Raw genomic sequence first — 15903 nt, forward strand, 5'->3', positions numbered from 1 at the left:
TCTAGTCCTCTCTCTCTCTCTCCCCCTTCTCATCTAGTCCTCTCTCTCTCTCTCCCCTTCTCATCTAGTCCTCTCTCTCTCTCCCCTTCTCATCTAGTCCTCTCTCTCTCTCTCCCTTCTCATCTAGTCCTCTCTCTCTCTCTCCCTTCTCATCTAGTCCTCTCTCTCTCTCTCCCCCTTCTCATCTAGTCCTCTCTCTCTCTCTCCCTTCTCATCTAGTCCTCTCTCTCCCTTCTCATCTAGTCCTCTCTCTCTCTCTCCCTTCTCATCTAGTCCTCTCTCTCTCTCTCTCCCTTCTCATCTAGTCCTCTCTCTCTCTCTCCCCCTTCTCATCTAGTCCTCTCTCTCTCCCCCCTTCTCATCTAGTCCTCGCTCTCTCTCTCTCCCTTCTCATCTAGTCCTCTCTCTCTCTCTCTCTCTCATCTAGTCCTCTTCTCATCTAGTCCTTCTCATCTAGTCTCTCTCTCTCTCTCCCTTCTCATCTAGTCCTCTCTCTCTCTCTCTCTCTCTCTCCCTTCTCATCTAGTCCTCTCTCTCTCTCTCTCCCTTCTCATCTAGTCCTCTCTCTCCCCCTTCTCATCTAGTCCTCTCTCTCTCTCTCTCTCCCTTCTCATCTAGTCCTCTCTCTCTCTCTCTCCCTTCTCATCTAGTCCTCTCTCTCTCTCTCCCTTCTCATCTAGTCCTCTCTCTCTCTCCCTTCTCATCTAGTCCTCTCTCTCTCTCCCTTCTCATCTAGTCCTCTCTCTCTCTCCCTTCTCATCTAGTCCTCTCTCTCTCTCTCTCCCTTCTCATCTAGTCCTCTCTCTCTCTCTCCCTTCTCATCTAGTCCTCTCTCTCTCTCTCCCTTCTCATCTAGTCCTCTCTCTCTCTCTCCCTTCTCATCTAGTCCTCTCTCTCTCTCTCCCTTCTCATCTAGTCCTCTCTCTCTCTCTCCCTTCTCATCTAGTCCTCTCTCTCTCTCTCCCTTCTCATCTAGTCCTCTCTCTCTCTCTCCCTTCTCATCTAGTCCTCTCTCTCTCTCTCCCTTCTCATCTAGTCCTCTCTCTCTCTCTCCCTTCTCATCTAGTCCTCTCTCTCTCTCTCCCTTCTCATCTAGTCCTCTCTCTCTCTCTCCCTTCTCATCTAGTCCTCTCTCTCTCTCTCCCTTCTCATCTAGTCCTCTCTCTCTCTCTCCCTTCTCATCTAGTCCTCTCTCTCTCTCTCCCTTCTCATCTAGACCTCTCTCTCTCTCTCCCTTCTCATCTAGTCCTCTCTCTCTCTCTCCCTTCTCATCTAGTCCTCTCTCTCTCTCCCTTCTCATCTAGTCCTCTCTCTCTCTCTCCCTTCTCATCTAGTCCTCTCTCTCTCTCTCCCTTCTCATCTAGTCCTCTCTCTCTCTCCCTTCTCATCTAGTCCTCTCTCTCTCTCTCTCCCTTCTCATCTAGTCCTCTCTCTCTCTCTCCCTTCTCATCTAGTCCTCTCTCTCTCTCTCCCTTCTCATCTAGTCCTCTCTCTCTCTCTCCCTTCTCATCTAGTCCTCTCTCTCTCTCTCCCTTCTCATCTAGTCCTCTCTCTCTCTCTCCCTTCTCATCTAGTCCTCTCTCTCTCTCCCTTCTCATCTAGTCCTCTCTCTCTCTCTCCCTTCTCATCTAGTCCTCTCTCTCTCTCTCTCTCTCCCTTCTCATCTAGTCCTCTCTCTCTCTCTCTCCCTTCTCATCTAGTCCTCTCTCTCTCTCTCTCTCTCCCTTCTCATCTAGTCCTCTCTCTCTCTCTCTCTCCCTTCTCATCTAGTCCTCTCTCTCTCTCTCCCTTCTCATCTAGTCCTCTCTCTCTCTCTCCCTTCTCATCTAGTCCTCTCTCTCTCTCTCTCTCCCTTCTCATCTAGTCCTCTCTCTCTCTCTCTCCCTTCTCATCTAGTCCTCTCTCTCTCTCTCTCTCCCTTCTCATCTAGTCCTCTCTCTCTCTCCCTTCTCATCTAGTCCTCTCTCTCTCTCCCTTCTCATCTAGTCCTCTCTCTCTCTCCCTTCTCATCTAGTCCTCTCTCTCTCTCCCTTCTCATCTAGTCCTCTCTCTCTCTCTCTCCCTTCTCATCTAGTCCTCTCTCTCTCTCTCCCTTCTCATCTAGTCCTCTCTCTCTCTCCCTTCTCATCTAGTCCTCTCTCTCTCTCCCTTCTCATCTAGTCCTCTCTCTCTCTCTCCCTTCTCATCTAGTCCTCTCTCTCTCTCCCTTCTCATCTAGTCCTCTCTCTCTCTCTCCTTCTCATCTAGTCCTCTCTCTCTCTCTCCTTCTCATCTAGTCCTCTCTCTCTCTCTCTCCCTTCTCATCTAGTCCTCTCTCTCTCTCCCTTCTCATCTAGTCCTCTCTCTCTCTCCCTTCTCATCTAGTCCTCTCTCTCTCTCCCTTCTCATCTAGTCCTCTCTCTCTCTCTCCCTTCTCATCTAGTCCTCTCTCTCTCTCCCTTCTCATCTAGTCCTCTCTCTCTCTCCCTTCTCATCTAGTCCTCTCTCCCTTCTCATCTAGTCCTCTCTCTCCCTTCTCATCTAGTCCTCTCTCTCTCTCTCCCTTCTCATCTAGTCCTCTCTCTCTCTCTCCCTTCTCATCTAGTCCTCTCTCTCTCTCTCCCTTCTCATCTAGTCCTCTCTCTCTCTCTCCCTTCTCATCTAGTCCTCTCTCTCTCTCTCCCTTCTCATCTAGTCCTCTCTCTCTCTCTCTCTCCCTTCTCATCTAGTCCTCTCTCTCTCTCTCTCCCTTCTCATCTAGTCCTCTCTCTCTCTCTCCCTTCTCATCTAGTCCTCTCTCTCTCTCTCCCTTCTCATCTAGTCCTCTCTCTCTCTCTCTCTCCCTTCTCATCTAGTCCTCTCTCTCTCTCTCCCTTCTCATCTAGTCCTCTCTCTCTCTCTCTCCCTTCTCATCTAGTCCTCTCTCTCTCTCTCTCCCTTCTCATCTAGTCCTCTCTCTCTCTCTCTCCCTTCTCATCTAGTCCTCTCTCTCTCTCTCTCTCCCTTCTCATCTAGTCCTCTCTCTCTCTCTCTCCCTTCTCATCTAGTCCTCTCTCTCTCTCTCTCCCTTCTCATCTAGTCCTCTCTCTCTCTCTCTCTCCCTTCTCATCTAGTCCTCTCTCTCTCTCCCTTCTCATCTAGTCCTCTCTCTCTCTCCCTTCTCATCTAGTCCTCTCTCTCTCTCTCTCCCTTCTCATCTAGTCCTCTCTCTCTCTCTCTCCCTTCTCATCTAGTCCTCTCTCTCTCTCTCTCCCTTCTCATCTAGTCCTCTCTCTCTCTCCCTTCTCATCTAGTCCTCTCTCTCTCTCCCTTCTCATCTAGTCCTCTCTCTCTCTCTCTTCTCATCTAGTCCTCTCTCTCTCCCTTCTCATCTAGTCCTCTCTCTCTCTCCCTTCTCATCTAGTCCTCTCTCTCTCCCTTCTCATCTAGTCCTCTCTTTCTCTCCCTTCTCATCTAGTCCTCTCTCTCTCTCCCTTCTCATCTAGTCCTCTCTCTCTCTCCCTTCTCATCTAGTCCTCTCTCTCTCTCTCTCCCTTCTCATCTAGTCCTCTCTCTCTCTCGCTTCTCATCTAGTCCTCTCTCTCTCTCTCATCTAGTCCTCTCTCTCTCTCTCTCCCTTCTCATCTAGTCCTCTCTCTCTCTCTTCTCATCTAGTCCTCTCTCTCTCCCTTCTCATCTAGTCCTCTCTCTCTCTCCCTTCTCATCTAGTCCTCTCTCTCTCTCTCGCTTCTCATCTAGTCCTCTCTCTCTCTCTCTCTAGTCCTCTCTCTCTCTCTCTCCCTTCTCATCTAGTCCTCTCTCTCTCTCCCCCTTCTCATCTAGTCCTCTCTCTCTCTCTCCCCCTTCTCATCTAGTCCTCTCTCTCTCTCTCCCCCTTCTCATCTAGTCCTCTCTCTCTCTCCCCCCTTCTCATCTAGTCCTCTCTCTCTCTCTCCCCTTCTCATCTAGTCCTCTCTCTCTCTCTCCCCTTCTCATCTAGTCCTCTCTCTCTCTCTCCCCTTCTCATCTAGTCCTCTCTCTCTCTCCCCCCTTCTCATCTAGTCCTCTCTCTCTCTCTCCCCCTTCTCATCTAGTCCTCTCTCTCTCTCTCCCCCTTCTCATCTAGTCCTCTCTCTCTCCCCCTTCTCATCTAGTCCTCTCTCTCTCTCTCCCCCTTCTCATCTAGTCCTCTCTCTCTCTCTCCCCCTTCTCATCTAGTCCTCTCTCTCTCTCTCCCCCTTCTCATCTAGTCCTCTCTCTCTCTCTCCCCCTTCTCATCTAGTCCTCTCTCTCTCTCTCCCCCTTCTCATCTAGTCCTCTCTCTCTCTCTCTCTCTCTCCCTTCTCATCTAGTCCTCTCTCTCTCCCCCTTCTCATCTAGTCCTCTCTCTCTCTCGCTTCTCATCTAGTCCTCTCTCTCTCTCTCCCCCTTCTCATCTAGTCCTCTCTCTCTCTCTCCCCTTCTCATCTAGTCCTCTCTCTCTCTCTCCCCTTCTCATCTAGTCCTCTCTCTCTCTCTCCCCTTCTCATCTAGTCCTCTCTCTCTCTCTCCCCTTCTCATCTAGTCCTCTCTCTCTCTCTCCCCTTCTCATCTAGTCCTCTCTCTCTCTCTCCCCTTCTCATCTAGTCCTCTCTCTCTCTCTCCCCTTCTCATCTAGTCCTCTCTCTCTCTCCCCCCTTCTCATCTAGTCCTCTCTCTCTCTCTCCCCTTCTCATCTAGTCCTCTCTCTCTCTCTCCCCCTTCTCATCTAGTCCTCTCTCTCTCTCTCCCCCTTCTCATCTAGTCCTCTCTCTCTCTCTCCCCTTCTCATCTAGTCCTCTCTCTCTCTCTCCCCCTACTCATCTAGTCCTCTCTCTCTCTCTCCCCCTTCTCATCTAGTCCTCTCTCTCTCTCTCCCCTTCTCATCTAGTCCTCTCTCTCTCTCTCCCCCTTCTCATCTAGTCCTCTCTCTCTCTCTCCCCCTTCTCATCTAGTCCTCTCTCTCTCTCTCCCCCTTCTCATCTAGTCCTCTCTCTCTCTCTCCCCCTTCTCATCTAGTCCTCTCTCTCTCTCTCCCCCTTCTCATCTAGTCCTCTCTCTCTCTCTCCCCCTTCTCATCTAGTCCTCTCTCTCTCTCTCCCCCTTCTCATCTAGTCCTCTCTCTCTCTCTCCCCCTTCTCATCTAGTCCTCTCTCTCTCTCTCCCCCTTCTCATCTAGTCCTCTCTCTCTCTCTCCCCCTTCTCATCTAGTCCTCTCTCTCTCTCCCCCTTCTCATCTAGTCCTCTCTCTCTCTCTCCCCCTTCTCATCTAGTCCTCTCTCTCTCTCTCCCCCTTCTCATCTAGTCCTCTCTCTCTCTCTCCCCCTTCTCATCTAGTCCTCTCTCTCTCTCTCCCCCTCTCATCTAGTCCTCTCTCTCTCTCTCCCCCTTCTCATCTAGTCCTCTCTCTCTCTCTCCCCCTTCTCATCTAGTCCTCTCTCTCTCTCTCCCCCTTCTCATCTAGTCCTCTCTCTCTCTCTCCCCCTTCTCATCTAGTCCTCTCTCTCTCTCTCCCCTTCTCATCTAGTCCTCTCTCTCTCTCTCCCCTTCTCATCTAGTCCTCTCTCTCTCTCTCCCCTTCTCATCTAGTCCTCTCTCTCTCTCTCCCCTTCTCATCTAGTCCTCTCTCTCTCTCTCCCCCTTCTCATCTAGTCCTCTCTCTCTCTCTCCCCTTCTCATCTAGTACTCTCTCTCTCTCTCCCCTTCTCATCTAGTCCTCTCTCTCTCTCTCCCCTTCTCATCTAGTCCTCTCTCTCTCTCTCCCTTCTCCTCTAGTCCTCTCTCTCTCTCCCTTCTCATCTAGTCCTCTCTCTCTCCCCCTTCTCATCTAGTCCTCTCTCTCTCTCTCCCCCTTCTCATCTAGTCCTCTCTCTCTCTCTCCCCTTCTCATCTAGTCCTCTCTCTCTCTCTCTCCCCCTTCTCATCTAGTCCTCTCTCTCTCTCCCCCCTTCTCATCTAGTCCTCTCTCTCTCTCCCCCCTTCTCATCTAGTCCTCTCTCTCTCTCTCCCCCTACTCATCTAGTCCTCTCTCTCTCTCTCCCCTTCTCATCTAGTCCTCTCTCTCTCTCTCCCCTTCTCATCTAGTCCTCTCTCTCTCTCTCCCCCTTCTCATCTAGTCCTCTCTCTCTCTCTCCCCCTTCTCATCTAGTCCTCTCTCTCTCTCTCCCCCTTCTCATCTAGTCCTCTCTCTCTCTCTCCCTTCTCATCTAGTCCTCTCTCTCTCTCTCCCCCTTCTCATCTAGTCCTCTCTCTCTCTCTCCCCCTTCTCATCTAGTCCTCTCTCTCTCTCTCCCCTTCTCATCTAGTCCTCTCTCTCTCTCTCCCCTTCTCATCTAGTCCTCTCTCTCTCTCTCCCCCTTCTCATCTAGTCCTCTCTCTCTCTCTCCCCCTTCTCATCTAGTCCTCTCTCTCTCTCTCCCCCCTTCTCATCTAGTCCTCTCTCTCTCTCTCCCCCTTCTCATCTAGTCCTCTCTCTCTCTCCCTTCTCATCTAGTCCTCTCTCTCTCTCTCCCCTTCTCATCTAGTCCTCTCTCTCTCTCTCCCCCTTCTCATCTAGTCCTCTCTCTCTCTCTCCCCCTTCTCATCTAGTCCTCTCTCTCTCTCTCCCCTTCTCATCTAGTCCTCTCTCTCTCTCTCCCCCTTCTCATCTAGTCCTCTCTCTCTCTCTCCCCCCTTCTCATCTAGTCCTCTCTCTCTCTCCCTTCTCATCTAGTCCTCTCTCTCTCTCTCCCCCTTCTCATCTAGTCCTCTCTCTCTCTCTCCCCTTCTCATCTAGTCCTCTCTCTCTCTCTCCCCTTCTCATCTAGTCCTCTCTCTCTCTCTCCCCTTCTCATCTAGTCCTCTCTCTCTCTCTCCCCTTCTCATCTAGTCCTCTCTCTCTCTCTCCCCTTCTCATCTAGTCCTCTCTCTCTCTCTCCCCCTTCTCATCTAGTCCTCTCTCTCTCTCTCTCTCCCTTCTCATCTAGTCCTCTCTCTCTCCCCCTTCTCATCTAGTCCTCTCTCTCTCTCTCCCCCTTCTCATCTAGTCCTCTCTCTCTCTCCCCTTCTCATCTAAGTCCTCTCTCTCTCTCCCCTTCTCATCTAGTCCTCTCTCTCTCTCCCTTCTCATCTAGTCCTCTCTCTCTCTCCCTTCTCATCTAGTCCTCTCTCTCTCTCTCTCTCTCCCTTCTCATCTAGTCCTCTCTCTCTCTCCCTTCTCATCTAGTCCTCTCTCTCTCTCTCTCCCTTCTCATCTAGTCCTCTCTCTCTCTCTCCCTTCTCATCTAGTCCTCTCTCTCTCCCTTCTCATCTAGTCCTCTCTCTCTCTCCCTTCTCATCTAGTCCTCTCTCTCTCTCCCTTCTCATCTAGTCCTCTCTCTCTCTCCCTTCTCATCTAGTCCTCTCTCTCTCTCCCTTCTCATCTAGTCCTCTCTCTCTCTCCCTTCTCATCTAGTCCTCTCTCTCTCTCCCTTCTCATCTAGTCCTCTCTCTCTCCCTTCTCATCTAGTCCTCTCTCTCTCTCTCTCTCCCTTCTCCTCTCTCTCTCTCTCTCCCTTCTCATCTAGTCCTCTCTCTCTCCCTTCTCATCTAGTCCTCTCTCTCTCCCTTCTCATCTAGTCCTCTCTCTCTCTCCCTTCTCATCTAGTCCTCTCTCTCTCTCCCTTCTCATCTAGTCCTCTCTCTCTCTCTCTCTCATCTAGTCCTCTCTCTCTCTCTCTCTCCCTTCTCATCTAGTCCTCTCTCTCTCTCTCCCTTCTCATCTAGTCTCTCTCTCTCTCCCTTCTCATCTAGTCCTCTCTCTCTCTCTCCCTTCTCATCTAGTCCTCTCTCTCTCCCTTCTCATCTAGTCCTCTCTCTCTCTCCCTTCTCATCTAGTCCTCTCTCTCTCTCTCCCTTCTCATCTAGTCCTCTCTCTCTCTCTTCTCATCTAGTCCTCTCTCTCTCCCTTCTCATCTAGTCCTCTCTCTCTCCCTTCTCATCTAGTCCTCTCTCTCTCCCTTCTCATCTAGTCCTCTCTCTCTCCCTTCTCATCTAGTCCTCTCTCTCTCCCTTCTCATCTAGTCCTCTCTCTCTCCCTTCGCATCTAGTCCTCTCTCTCTCCCTTCTCATCTAGTCCTCTCTCTCTCCCTTCTCATCTAGTCCTCTCTCTCTCTCTCCCTTCTCATCTAGTCCTCTCTCTCTCTCTCCCTTCTCATCTAGTCCTCTCTCTCTCTCCCTTCTCATCTAGTCCTCTCTCTCTCTCCCTTCTCATCTAGTCCTCTCTCATCTAGTCCTCTCTCCCTTCTCATCTAGTCCTCACTCATCTAGTCCTCTCTCTCTCTCTCCCTTCTCATCTAGTCCTCTCTCTCTCTCTCTCCCTTCTCATCTAGTCCTCTCTCTCTCTCTCTCTCCCTTCTCATCTAGTCCTCTCTCTCTCTCCCTTCTCATCTAGTCCTCTCTCTCTCTCTCTCTCTCTCTCTCCCTTCTCATCTAGTCCTCTCTCTCTCTCTCTCTCCCTTCTCATCTAGTCCTCTCTCTCTCTCTCCCTTCTCATCTAGTCCTCTCTCTCTCTCCCTTCTCATCTAGTCCTCTCTCTCTCTCCCTTCTCATCTAGTCCTCTCTCATCTAGTCCTCTCTCCCTTCTCATCTAGTCCTCACTCATCTAGTCCTCTCTCTCTCTCTCCCTTCTCATCTAGTCCTCTCTCTCTCTCTCTCCCTTCTCATCTAGTCCTCTCTCTCTCTCTCTCTCCCTTCTCATCTAGTCCTCTCTCTCTCTCCCTTCTCATCTAGTCCTCTCTCTCTCTCTCTCTCTCTCCCTTCTCATCTAGTCCTCTCTCTCTCTCTCTCTCCCTTCTCATCTAGTCCTCTCTCTCTCTCTCTCTCCCTTCTCATCTAGTCCTCTCTCTCTCTCTCTCTCCCTTCTCATCTAGTCCTCTCTCTCTCTCTCTCTCTCCCTTCTCATCTAGTCCTCTCTCTCTCTCTCCCCCTTCTCATCTAGTCCTCTCTCTCTCTCCCCCTTCTCATCTAGTCCTCTCTCTCTCTCTCCCCCTTCTCATCTAGTCCTCTCTCTCTCTCTCCCCCTTCTCATCTAGTCCTCTCTCTCTCTCTCCCCCTTCTCATCTAGTCCTCTCTCTCTCTCTCCCCCTTCTCATCTAGTCCTCTCTCTCTCTCTCCCCCTTCTCATCTAGTCCTCTCTCTCTCTCTCCCCCTTCTCATCTAGTCCTCTCTCTCTCTCTCCCCCTTCTCATCTAGTCCTCTCTCTCTCTCCCTTCTCATCTAGTCCTCTCTCTCTCTCTCCCCCTTCTCATCTAGTCCTCTCTCTCTCTCTCCCCCTTCTCATCTAGTCCTCTCTCTCTCTCTCTCCCCCTTCTCATCTAGTCCTCTCTCTCTCTCTCCCCCTTCTCATCTAGTCCTCTCTCTCTCTCTCCCCCTTCTCATCTAGTCCTCTCTCTCTCTCTCCCCCTTCTCATCTAGTCCTCTCTCTCTCTCTCCCCCTTCTCATCTAGTCCTCTCTCTCTCTCTCCCCCTTCTCATCTAGTCCTCTCTCTCTCTCTCCCCCTTCTCATCTAGTCCTCTCTCTCTCTCTCCCCCTTCTCATCTAGTCCTCTCTCTCTCTCCCCCTTCTCATCTAGTCCTCTCTCTCTCTCTCCCCCTTCTCATCTAGTCCTCTCTCTCTCTCCCCCTTCTCATCTAGTCCTCTCTCTCTCTCTCCCCCTTCTCATCTAGTCCTCTCTCTCTCTCTCCCCCTTCTCATCTAGTCCTCTCTCTCTCTCTCCCCCTTCTCATCTAGTCCTCTCTCTCTCTCTCCCCCTTCTCATCTAGTCCTCTCTCTCTCTCTACCCCTTCTCATCTAGTCCTCTCTCTCTCTCTCCCCCTTCTCATCTAGTCCTCTCTCTCTCTCTCCCCCTTCTCATCTAGTCCTCTCTCTCTCTCTCCCCCTTCTCATCTAGTCCTCTCTCTCTCTCTCCCCCTTCTCATCTAGTCCTCTCTCTCTCTCTCCCCCTTCTCATCTAGTCCTCTCTCTCTCTCTCCCCCTTCTCATCTAGTCCTCTCTCTCTCTCTCCCCCTTCTCATCTAGTCCTCTCTCTCTCTCTCCCCCTTCTCATCTAGTCCTCTCTCTCTCTCTCCCCCTTCTCATCTAGTCCTCTCTCTCTCTCCCCCTTCTCATCTAATCCTCTCTCTCTCTCCCCCTTCTCATCTAGTCCTCTCTCTCTCTCCCTTCTCATCTAGTCCTCTCTCTCTCTCCCTTCTCATCTAGTCCTCTCTCTCTCTCTCTCTCTCCCTTCTCATCTAGTCCTCTCTCTCTCTCCCTTCTCATCTAGTCCTCTCTCTCTCTCTCTCCCTTCTCATCTAGTCCTCTCTCTCTCTCTCCCTTCTCATCTAGTCCTCTCTCTCTCCCTTCTCATCTAGTCCTCTCTCTCTCCCTTCTCATCTAGTCCTCTCTCTCTCCCTTCTCATCTAGTCCTCTCTCTCTCCCTTCTCATCTAGTCCTCTCTCTCTCCCTTCTCATCTAGTCCTCTCTCTCTCCCTTCTCATCTAGTCCTCTCTCTCTCCCTTCTCATCTAGTCCTCTCTCTCTCTCTCTCTCCCTTCTCCTCTCTCTCTCTCTCTCCCTTCTCATCTAGTCCTCTCTCTCTCCCTTCTCATCTAGTCCTCTCTCTCTCCCTTCTCATCTAGTCCTCTCTCTCTCCCTTCTCATCTAGTCCTCTCTCTCTCCCTTCTCATCTAGTCCTCTCTCTCTCTCTCTCTCCCTTCTCCTCTCTCTCTCTCTCTCTCCCTTCTCATCTAGTCCTCTCTCTCTCTCTCCCTTCTCCTCTCTCTCTCTCTCTCCCTTCTCATCTAGTCCTCTCTCTCTCTCTCCCTTCTCATCTAGTCCTCTCTCTCTCCCTTCTCATCTAGTCCTCTCTCTCTCCCTTCTCATCTAGTCCTCTCTCTCTCTCTCCCTTCTCATCTAGTCCTCTCTCTCTCTCTTCTCATCTAGTCCTCTCTCTCTCCCTTCTCATCTAGTCCTCTCTCTCTCCCTTCTCATCTAGTCCTCTCTCTCTCCCTTCTCATCTAGTCCTCTCTCTCTCCCTTCTCATCTAGTCCTCTCTCTCTCCCTTCTCATCTAGTCCTCTCTCTCTCCCTTCGCATCTAGTCCTCTCTCTCTCCCTTCTCATCTAGTCCTCTCTCTCTCCCTTCTCATCTAGTCCTCTCTCTCTCTCTCCCTTCTCATCTAGTCCTCTCTCTCTCTCTCCCTTCTCATCTAGTCCTCTCTCTCTCTCCCTTCTCATCTAGTCCTCTCTCTCTCTCCCTTCTCATCTAGTCCTCTCTCATCTAGTCCTCTCTCCCTTCTCATCTAGTCCTCACTCATCTAGTCCTCTCTCTCTCTCTCCCTTCTCATCTAGTCCTCTCTCTCTCTCTCTCCCTTCTCATCTAGTCCTCTCTCTCTCTCTCTCTCCCTTCTCATCTAGTCCTCTCTCTCTCTCCCTTCTCATCTAGTCCTCTCTCTCTCTCTCTCTCTCTCTCTCTCCCTTCTCATCTAGTCCTCTCTCTCTCTCTCTCTCTCCCTTCTCATCTAGTCCTCTCTCTCTCTCTCTCTCCCTTCTCATCTAGTCCTCTCTCTCTCTCTCTCTCTCCCTTCTCATCTAGTCCTCTCTCTCTCTCTCTCTCTCTCCCTTCTCATCTAGTCCTCTCTCTCTCTCTCTCCCTTCTCATCTAGTCCTCTCTCTCTCTCTCCCTTCTCATCTAGTCCTCTCTCTCTCTCTCCCTTCTCATCTAGTCCTCTCTCTCTCTCTCCCTTCTCATCTAGTCCTCTCTCTCTCTCTCTCCCTTCTCATCTAGTCCTCTCTCTCTCTCTCTCCCCCTTCTCATCTAGTCCTCTCTCTCTCTCTCCCCCCTTCTCATCTAGTCCTCTCTCTCTCCCCCTTCTCATCTAGTCCTCTCTCTCTCTCTCTCCCTTCTCATCTAGTCCTCTCTCTCTCTCTCTCCCTTCTCATCTAGTCCTCTCTCTCTCTCTCTCCCTTCTCATCTAGTCCTCTCTCTCTCTCTCTCTCCCTTCTCATCTAGTCCTCTCTCTCTCTCTCTCCCTTCTCATCTAGTCCTCTCTCTCTCTCTCTCCCTTCTCATCTAGTCCTCTCTCTCTCTCTCTCCCTTCTCATCTAGTCCTCTCTCTCTCTCTCTCCCTTCTCATCTAGTCCTCTCTCTCTCTCTCTCCCTTCTCATCTAGTCCTCTCTCTCTCTCTCTCCCTTCTCATCTAGTCCTCTCTCTCTCTCTCTCTCCCTTCTCATCTAGTCCTCTCTCTCTCTCTCTCCCTTCTCATCTAGTCCTCTCTCTCTCTCTCTCTCCCTTCTCATCTAGTCCTCTCTCTCTCTCTCTCTCCCTTCTCATCTAGTCCTCTCTCTCTCTCTCTCCCTTCTCATCTAGTCCTCTCTCTCTCTTTCTCCCTTCTCATCTAGTCCTCTCTCTCTCTCTCCCTTCTCATCTAGTCCTCTCTCTCTTTCTCTCTCTTCTCATCTAGTCCTCTCTCTCTCTCTCTCCCTTCTCATCTAGTCCTCTCTCTCTCTCTCCCTTCTCATCTAGTCCTCTCTCTCTCTCTCCCTTCTCATCTAGTCACCTCTCTCTCTCTCTCTCCCTTTTCATCTAGTCCTCTCTCTCCTTCTCTCCCTCCCTCCCGCCCCAGCTGGAAGCTTGCCTGCCAAATAGCACTCATTGATCGGGCCCACTCTCCGGCTGGAGGGGATATTCCCTGTATTGCATCGGTATTCCAGATGGCATTACCAGGCGTTTCCTGGCAGCCGCTCCGGCCTACGCTGTTTAGAGGAAAATCTGTAAGTAAATGGATGAGATCTCATCTGATTTCAGTTCCCCTCTGTGTCTTTCTCTCCATTTAGAATTTCTCAAAAATTAGGACCTTCTGAACTCTATAGAATCTTGGGGCACTACACTTGTTATTTGGTTTTGATGTTTTTAAACAAACAAACAAACCCATATGATGCTAGTATGGCAACAGGCATATTTTACAGTTGCCTGATGCGTCTGTCACTAGTGTTTCTCTGGACAACCAGACAATGACACACCCGACGAGAGAAGGGCGACACATTCGCGAGACAGTCCCACTGTTGAACAATGCAGGGTGGAGATTGGCCTACTTTTAAAGAATCACAGGCAGCCCGAGAGGTGCTGGAGTCCACTGAGGCTCATGCGCCTCAATAAGAACTGGCTAAAGTAACATTAGCTGTTGTTTGGCGAGCTCCGGAGGACAGAAAAGAATGAAAACATGTCGGCACAGGCATACGCACACATCGTGACGATTCGTGAATCACAATGGGGTGTGTGTGTGAGCGTATATGCGTGTGTGTAAGCAGGCCCAAGGCTATCACCCTGTGTTTTGTATGGGCTAGTTCAACGAGGAGCATCTGTCTGTTGTGTGTGCTGTATCCACCAGCCGACACAAAACTGGTAGGTAATGGGACACAGATGTGGCTCCTCTTATCCGAACAGAACGCTCAGTGTGTTACACCTTTTAGAACAGAGAGAGCAGCGGTTCCGAGCGTGCCATCCGCCCGGCAAGCCTCCCTGCTCCGCCTCCTCCCCCACCGAGAGGCTGAAGCCTGAGCGCAAGTATCGAAGGGGGCAATTACCAAACCAACGGCAAAAACTTTCCCAAATGAGCGCACAAGAAACAAATATCTGTCAAAAAGACAGATAAACCCTGCTTTCGAACTGCAGTTCCTACTACATTTTGAAGATTGATTGGTTTTCAATACCGTTTTAATGCACAGAGGGGTTACAGTCAAGTGACACGTAAGCATGATGGCCCAAGGCTGCATCGTGGGAGTGGAAACAAGCTCTCATGATTGCTGTACCTCCGCCGCCTTCGAGTCTGAGGCCAAATCTGAGGTAAACAACCTGCAGAACTGTATGTGTGTTTTTCCGCGGCCTTAAAGTCATGTCTTTACCTAGGTTTAAAGATGGAGTTGTGGAGGAAGTTCTCGAAGGCTTTGCGGTAGTAAATGTCATCCTCAATCCTCTTGAGTTCTTTTTCTGACTTGGGGCATGGACAGCAAGGGGTTTGGTCCCGCCCACCTGCGTCTGGATTGGCAGGCTTTGTGTCCTCCACAAGGTCCGTCACTCCCGTGGCAGAGATCCGGATGGGAATCTTTAGCTCTGTGCAGACATGTGGAAGGAAAGAGCTAAACTCAAGAACCAATTCCAAATCAAACTAAACGCAGGACTTGTTTATTTAAAAACCCAATTAAAGCTCTTCATGGGAGATCTGGCAGCAAGAACAATATAGCAAAAGCAAAAAAAATTTCCTGGGAAAAGACAATTCTCCATAGTAACCAGTCTCCAGTGTTTATGATGGACGATGAAGTCAGTGATAAAATAAACACTTTCATTGAAGCAGCCCTTAGAGTAGCACTTCTTCCCCAAAAAAAAAACCAACCCCATGTAGTGGATCTGCTTTGAGCATTGGGACAAACCTTTGGAACAGTAGTTGTGTTGGTAGAGCTCGCGGTCTTCCCCCTGCTGCTGCCAGCGGAGCAGATAGAAGGTGTGATTCCCATTTGGAGACACAGGAGGAGACCAGCGAACCACTAAACTCGAGGATGAGTTGGAATAGGCACGGACATCGACAGGCATCGTGGGTGCTAACAGGAGAAGAATGTATACAGGTTTAAACTTTTAAAACGCTTTCAGAAACCATGTCTTCGGGAGCCTGAGCTCTAGTTTCTCTCCTTACCTGAAGGTTTAGTCCAAATATACACCAGGTCGCTCTTGGCCCCAAGAATGTGTCTGTCTTTATCTTCCACCACCAAGGTGACAGCCTTCACAAAGATGGCGTACTGGGTCCAGGGCTTGAGGCCAGACAAGAAGACACCAGGGTTCTTGTTTCGGTCCTGGGATAGGTCCACATCCACAGTCATCCAGCTGTTGGACCCACAGCCGTCTTGACCGTCAAACTCAGTGATATTCTGATAAGGCCTATCACACAATACCATGGTCAGCACCTTAGTACTACAGTACTGTTTAATGTGGAAAACTGAGAATAGAGTTCCTGACCCAGGAATAGGTCAAAGTCACTTAGTGCAGGAGGAGTATGACTTACGCTTCTTTGTAGTAAACTACGAAACTGACGAGGTCTCTGTAATCCGGCGGTCGATAACGTTCCCACGTTAACATTATTGTAGTACTTCCAGTAGTATTGGTAATGAATTTTAGAGTCTTACTTTCACCTGGGAAAAAAATGAGGATTTGTAACAAATTTAACCACTGCAACATCTGAGCAACAATCAAGTATTAGTAGTTCTTCATCTGTGCTCAATTAGTAAACTGAAATAACGCAGACAGACAGGCATATAGCTAGGTAGATATTTATTGATAGACAAATAGATAAGACACACAAAAGAAGACAAAGATCGACAGAAAGACAGAATGATACTCACAGCTTGCGCGGTCTCCATTGTTGCGGAATTCCTCCTCAACAAACCTCTCCTTGATGCCAGTCTTCATCCACATCTTGCGGATCTCCGACATGCACAGTTTGGGGTTGAGGCGGAAGAAGAGTTTTCCTGCATGGATGGTCAGATTGTGCTGCGACCAGTCCCACAGGAACTGGAGGTTCTGGTTGTCCAGTGCGGAGAAGGCATACATGCTGGAGCAAGGTAGACAAGACAAAGAAACTGTAAAATTACCATGTTTCAGCACCTGGTTTTGGACAAAGGCTCCGTTATGCGGCCAAGCCATGCAATGCAGCAGTCACATAATGCGGAATTAAACACAGTGCTGCAGTCATGCAGGACAGCAATAATAACAGGCTCAAATGTAGCAAATAGATCTGTTTGGCACATGAAAATATATCCTTTATAAATGACGTGCTTTAGGAATGGGAAGAAGCAGAAACCGACTGCTGCCTGCGTTCAGTGCTGAAACCCTGCTGCCTGTGCTCAGTGCTGAAACTCTGCTGCCTGTGCTCAGTGCTGAAAC

General features: G+C 50.1%; 1 protein-coding gene across 1 annotated transcript in view; it reads right to left on the minus strand.

Moving 5' to 3' along the window:
* igf1rb (insulin-like growth factor 1b receptor) overlaps positions 1-15903 on the minus strand; it is a 74036-nt gene that overhangs the window by 18621 nt on the left and 39512 nt on the right. Inside the window, exons 6-10 of the mRNA XM_027024666.2 lie at positions 15363-15571; positions 15026-15152; positions 14660-14901; positions 14400-14567; positions 13875-14082 (exon numbers count right to left, since the gene is read on the minus strand). Coding sequence (XP_026880467.2) covers positions 13875-14082; positions 14400-14567; positions 14660-14901; positions 15026-15152; positions 15363-15571 — 954 coding nt within the window. The remainder of the gene's footprint in view (positions 1-13874; positions 14083-14399; positions 14568-14659; positions 14902-15025; positions 15153-15362; positions 15572-15903) is intronic.

The sequence above is a fragment of the Electrophorus electricus genome, chromosome 1 (genome assembly GCF_013358815.1).
Source record: "Electrophorus electricus isolate fEleEle1 chromosome 1, fEleEle1.pri, whole genome shotgun sequence".
Taxonomy (NCBI): Eukaryota; Metazoa; Chordata; class Actinopteri; order Gymnotiformes; family Gymnotidae; genus Electrophorus; species Electrophorus electricus.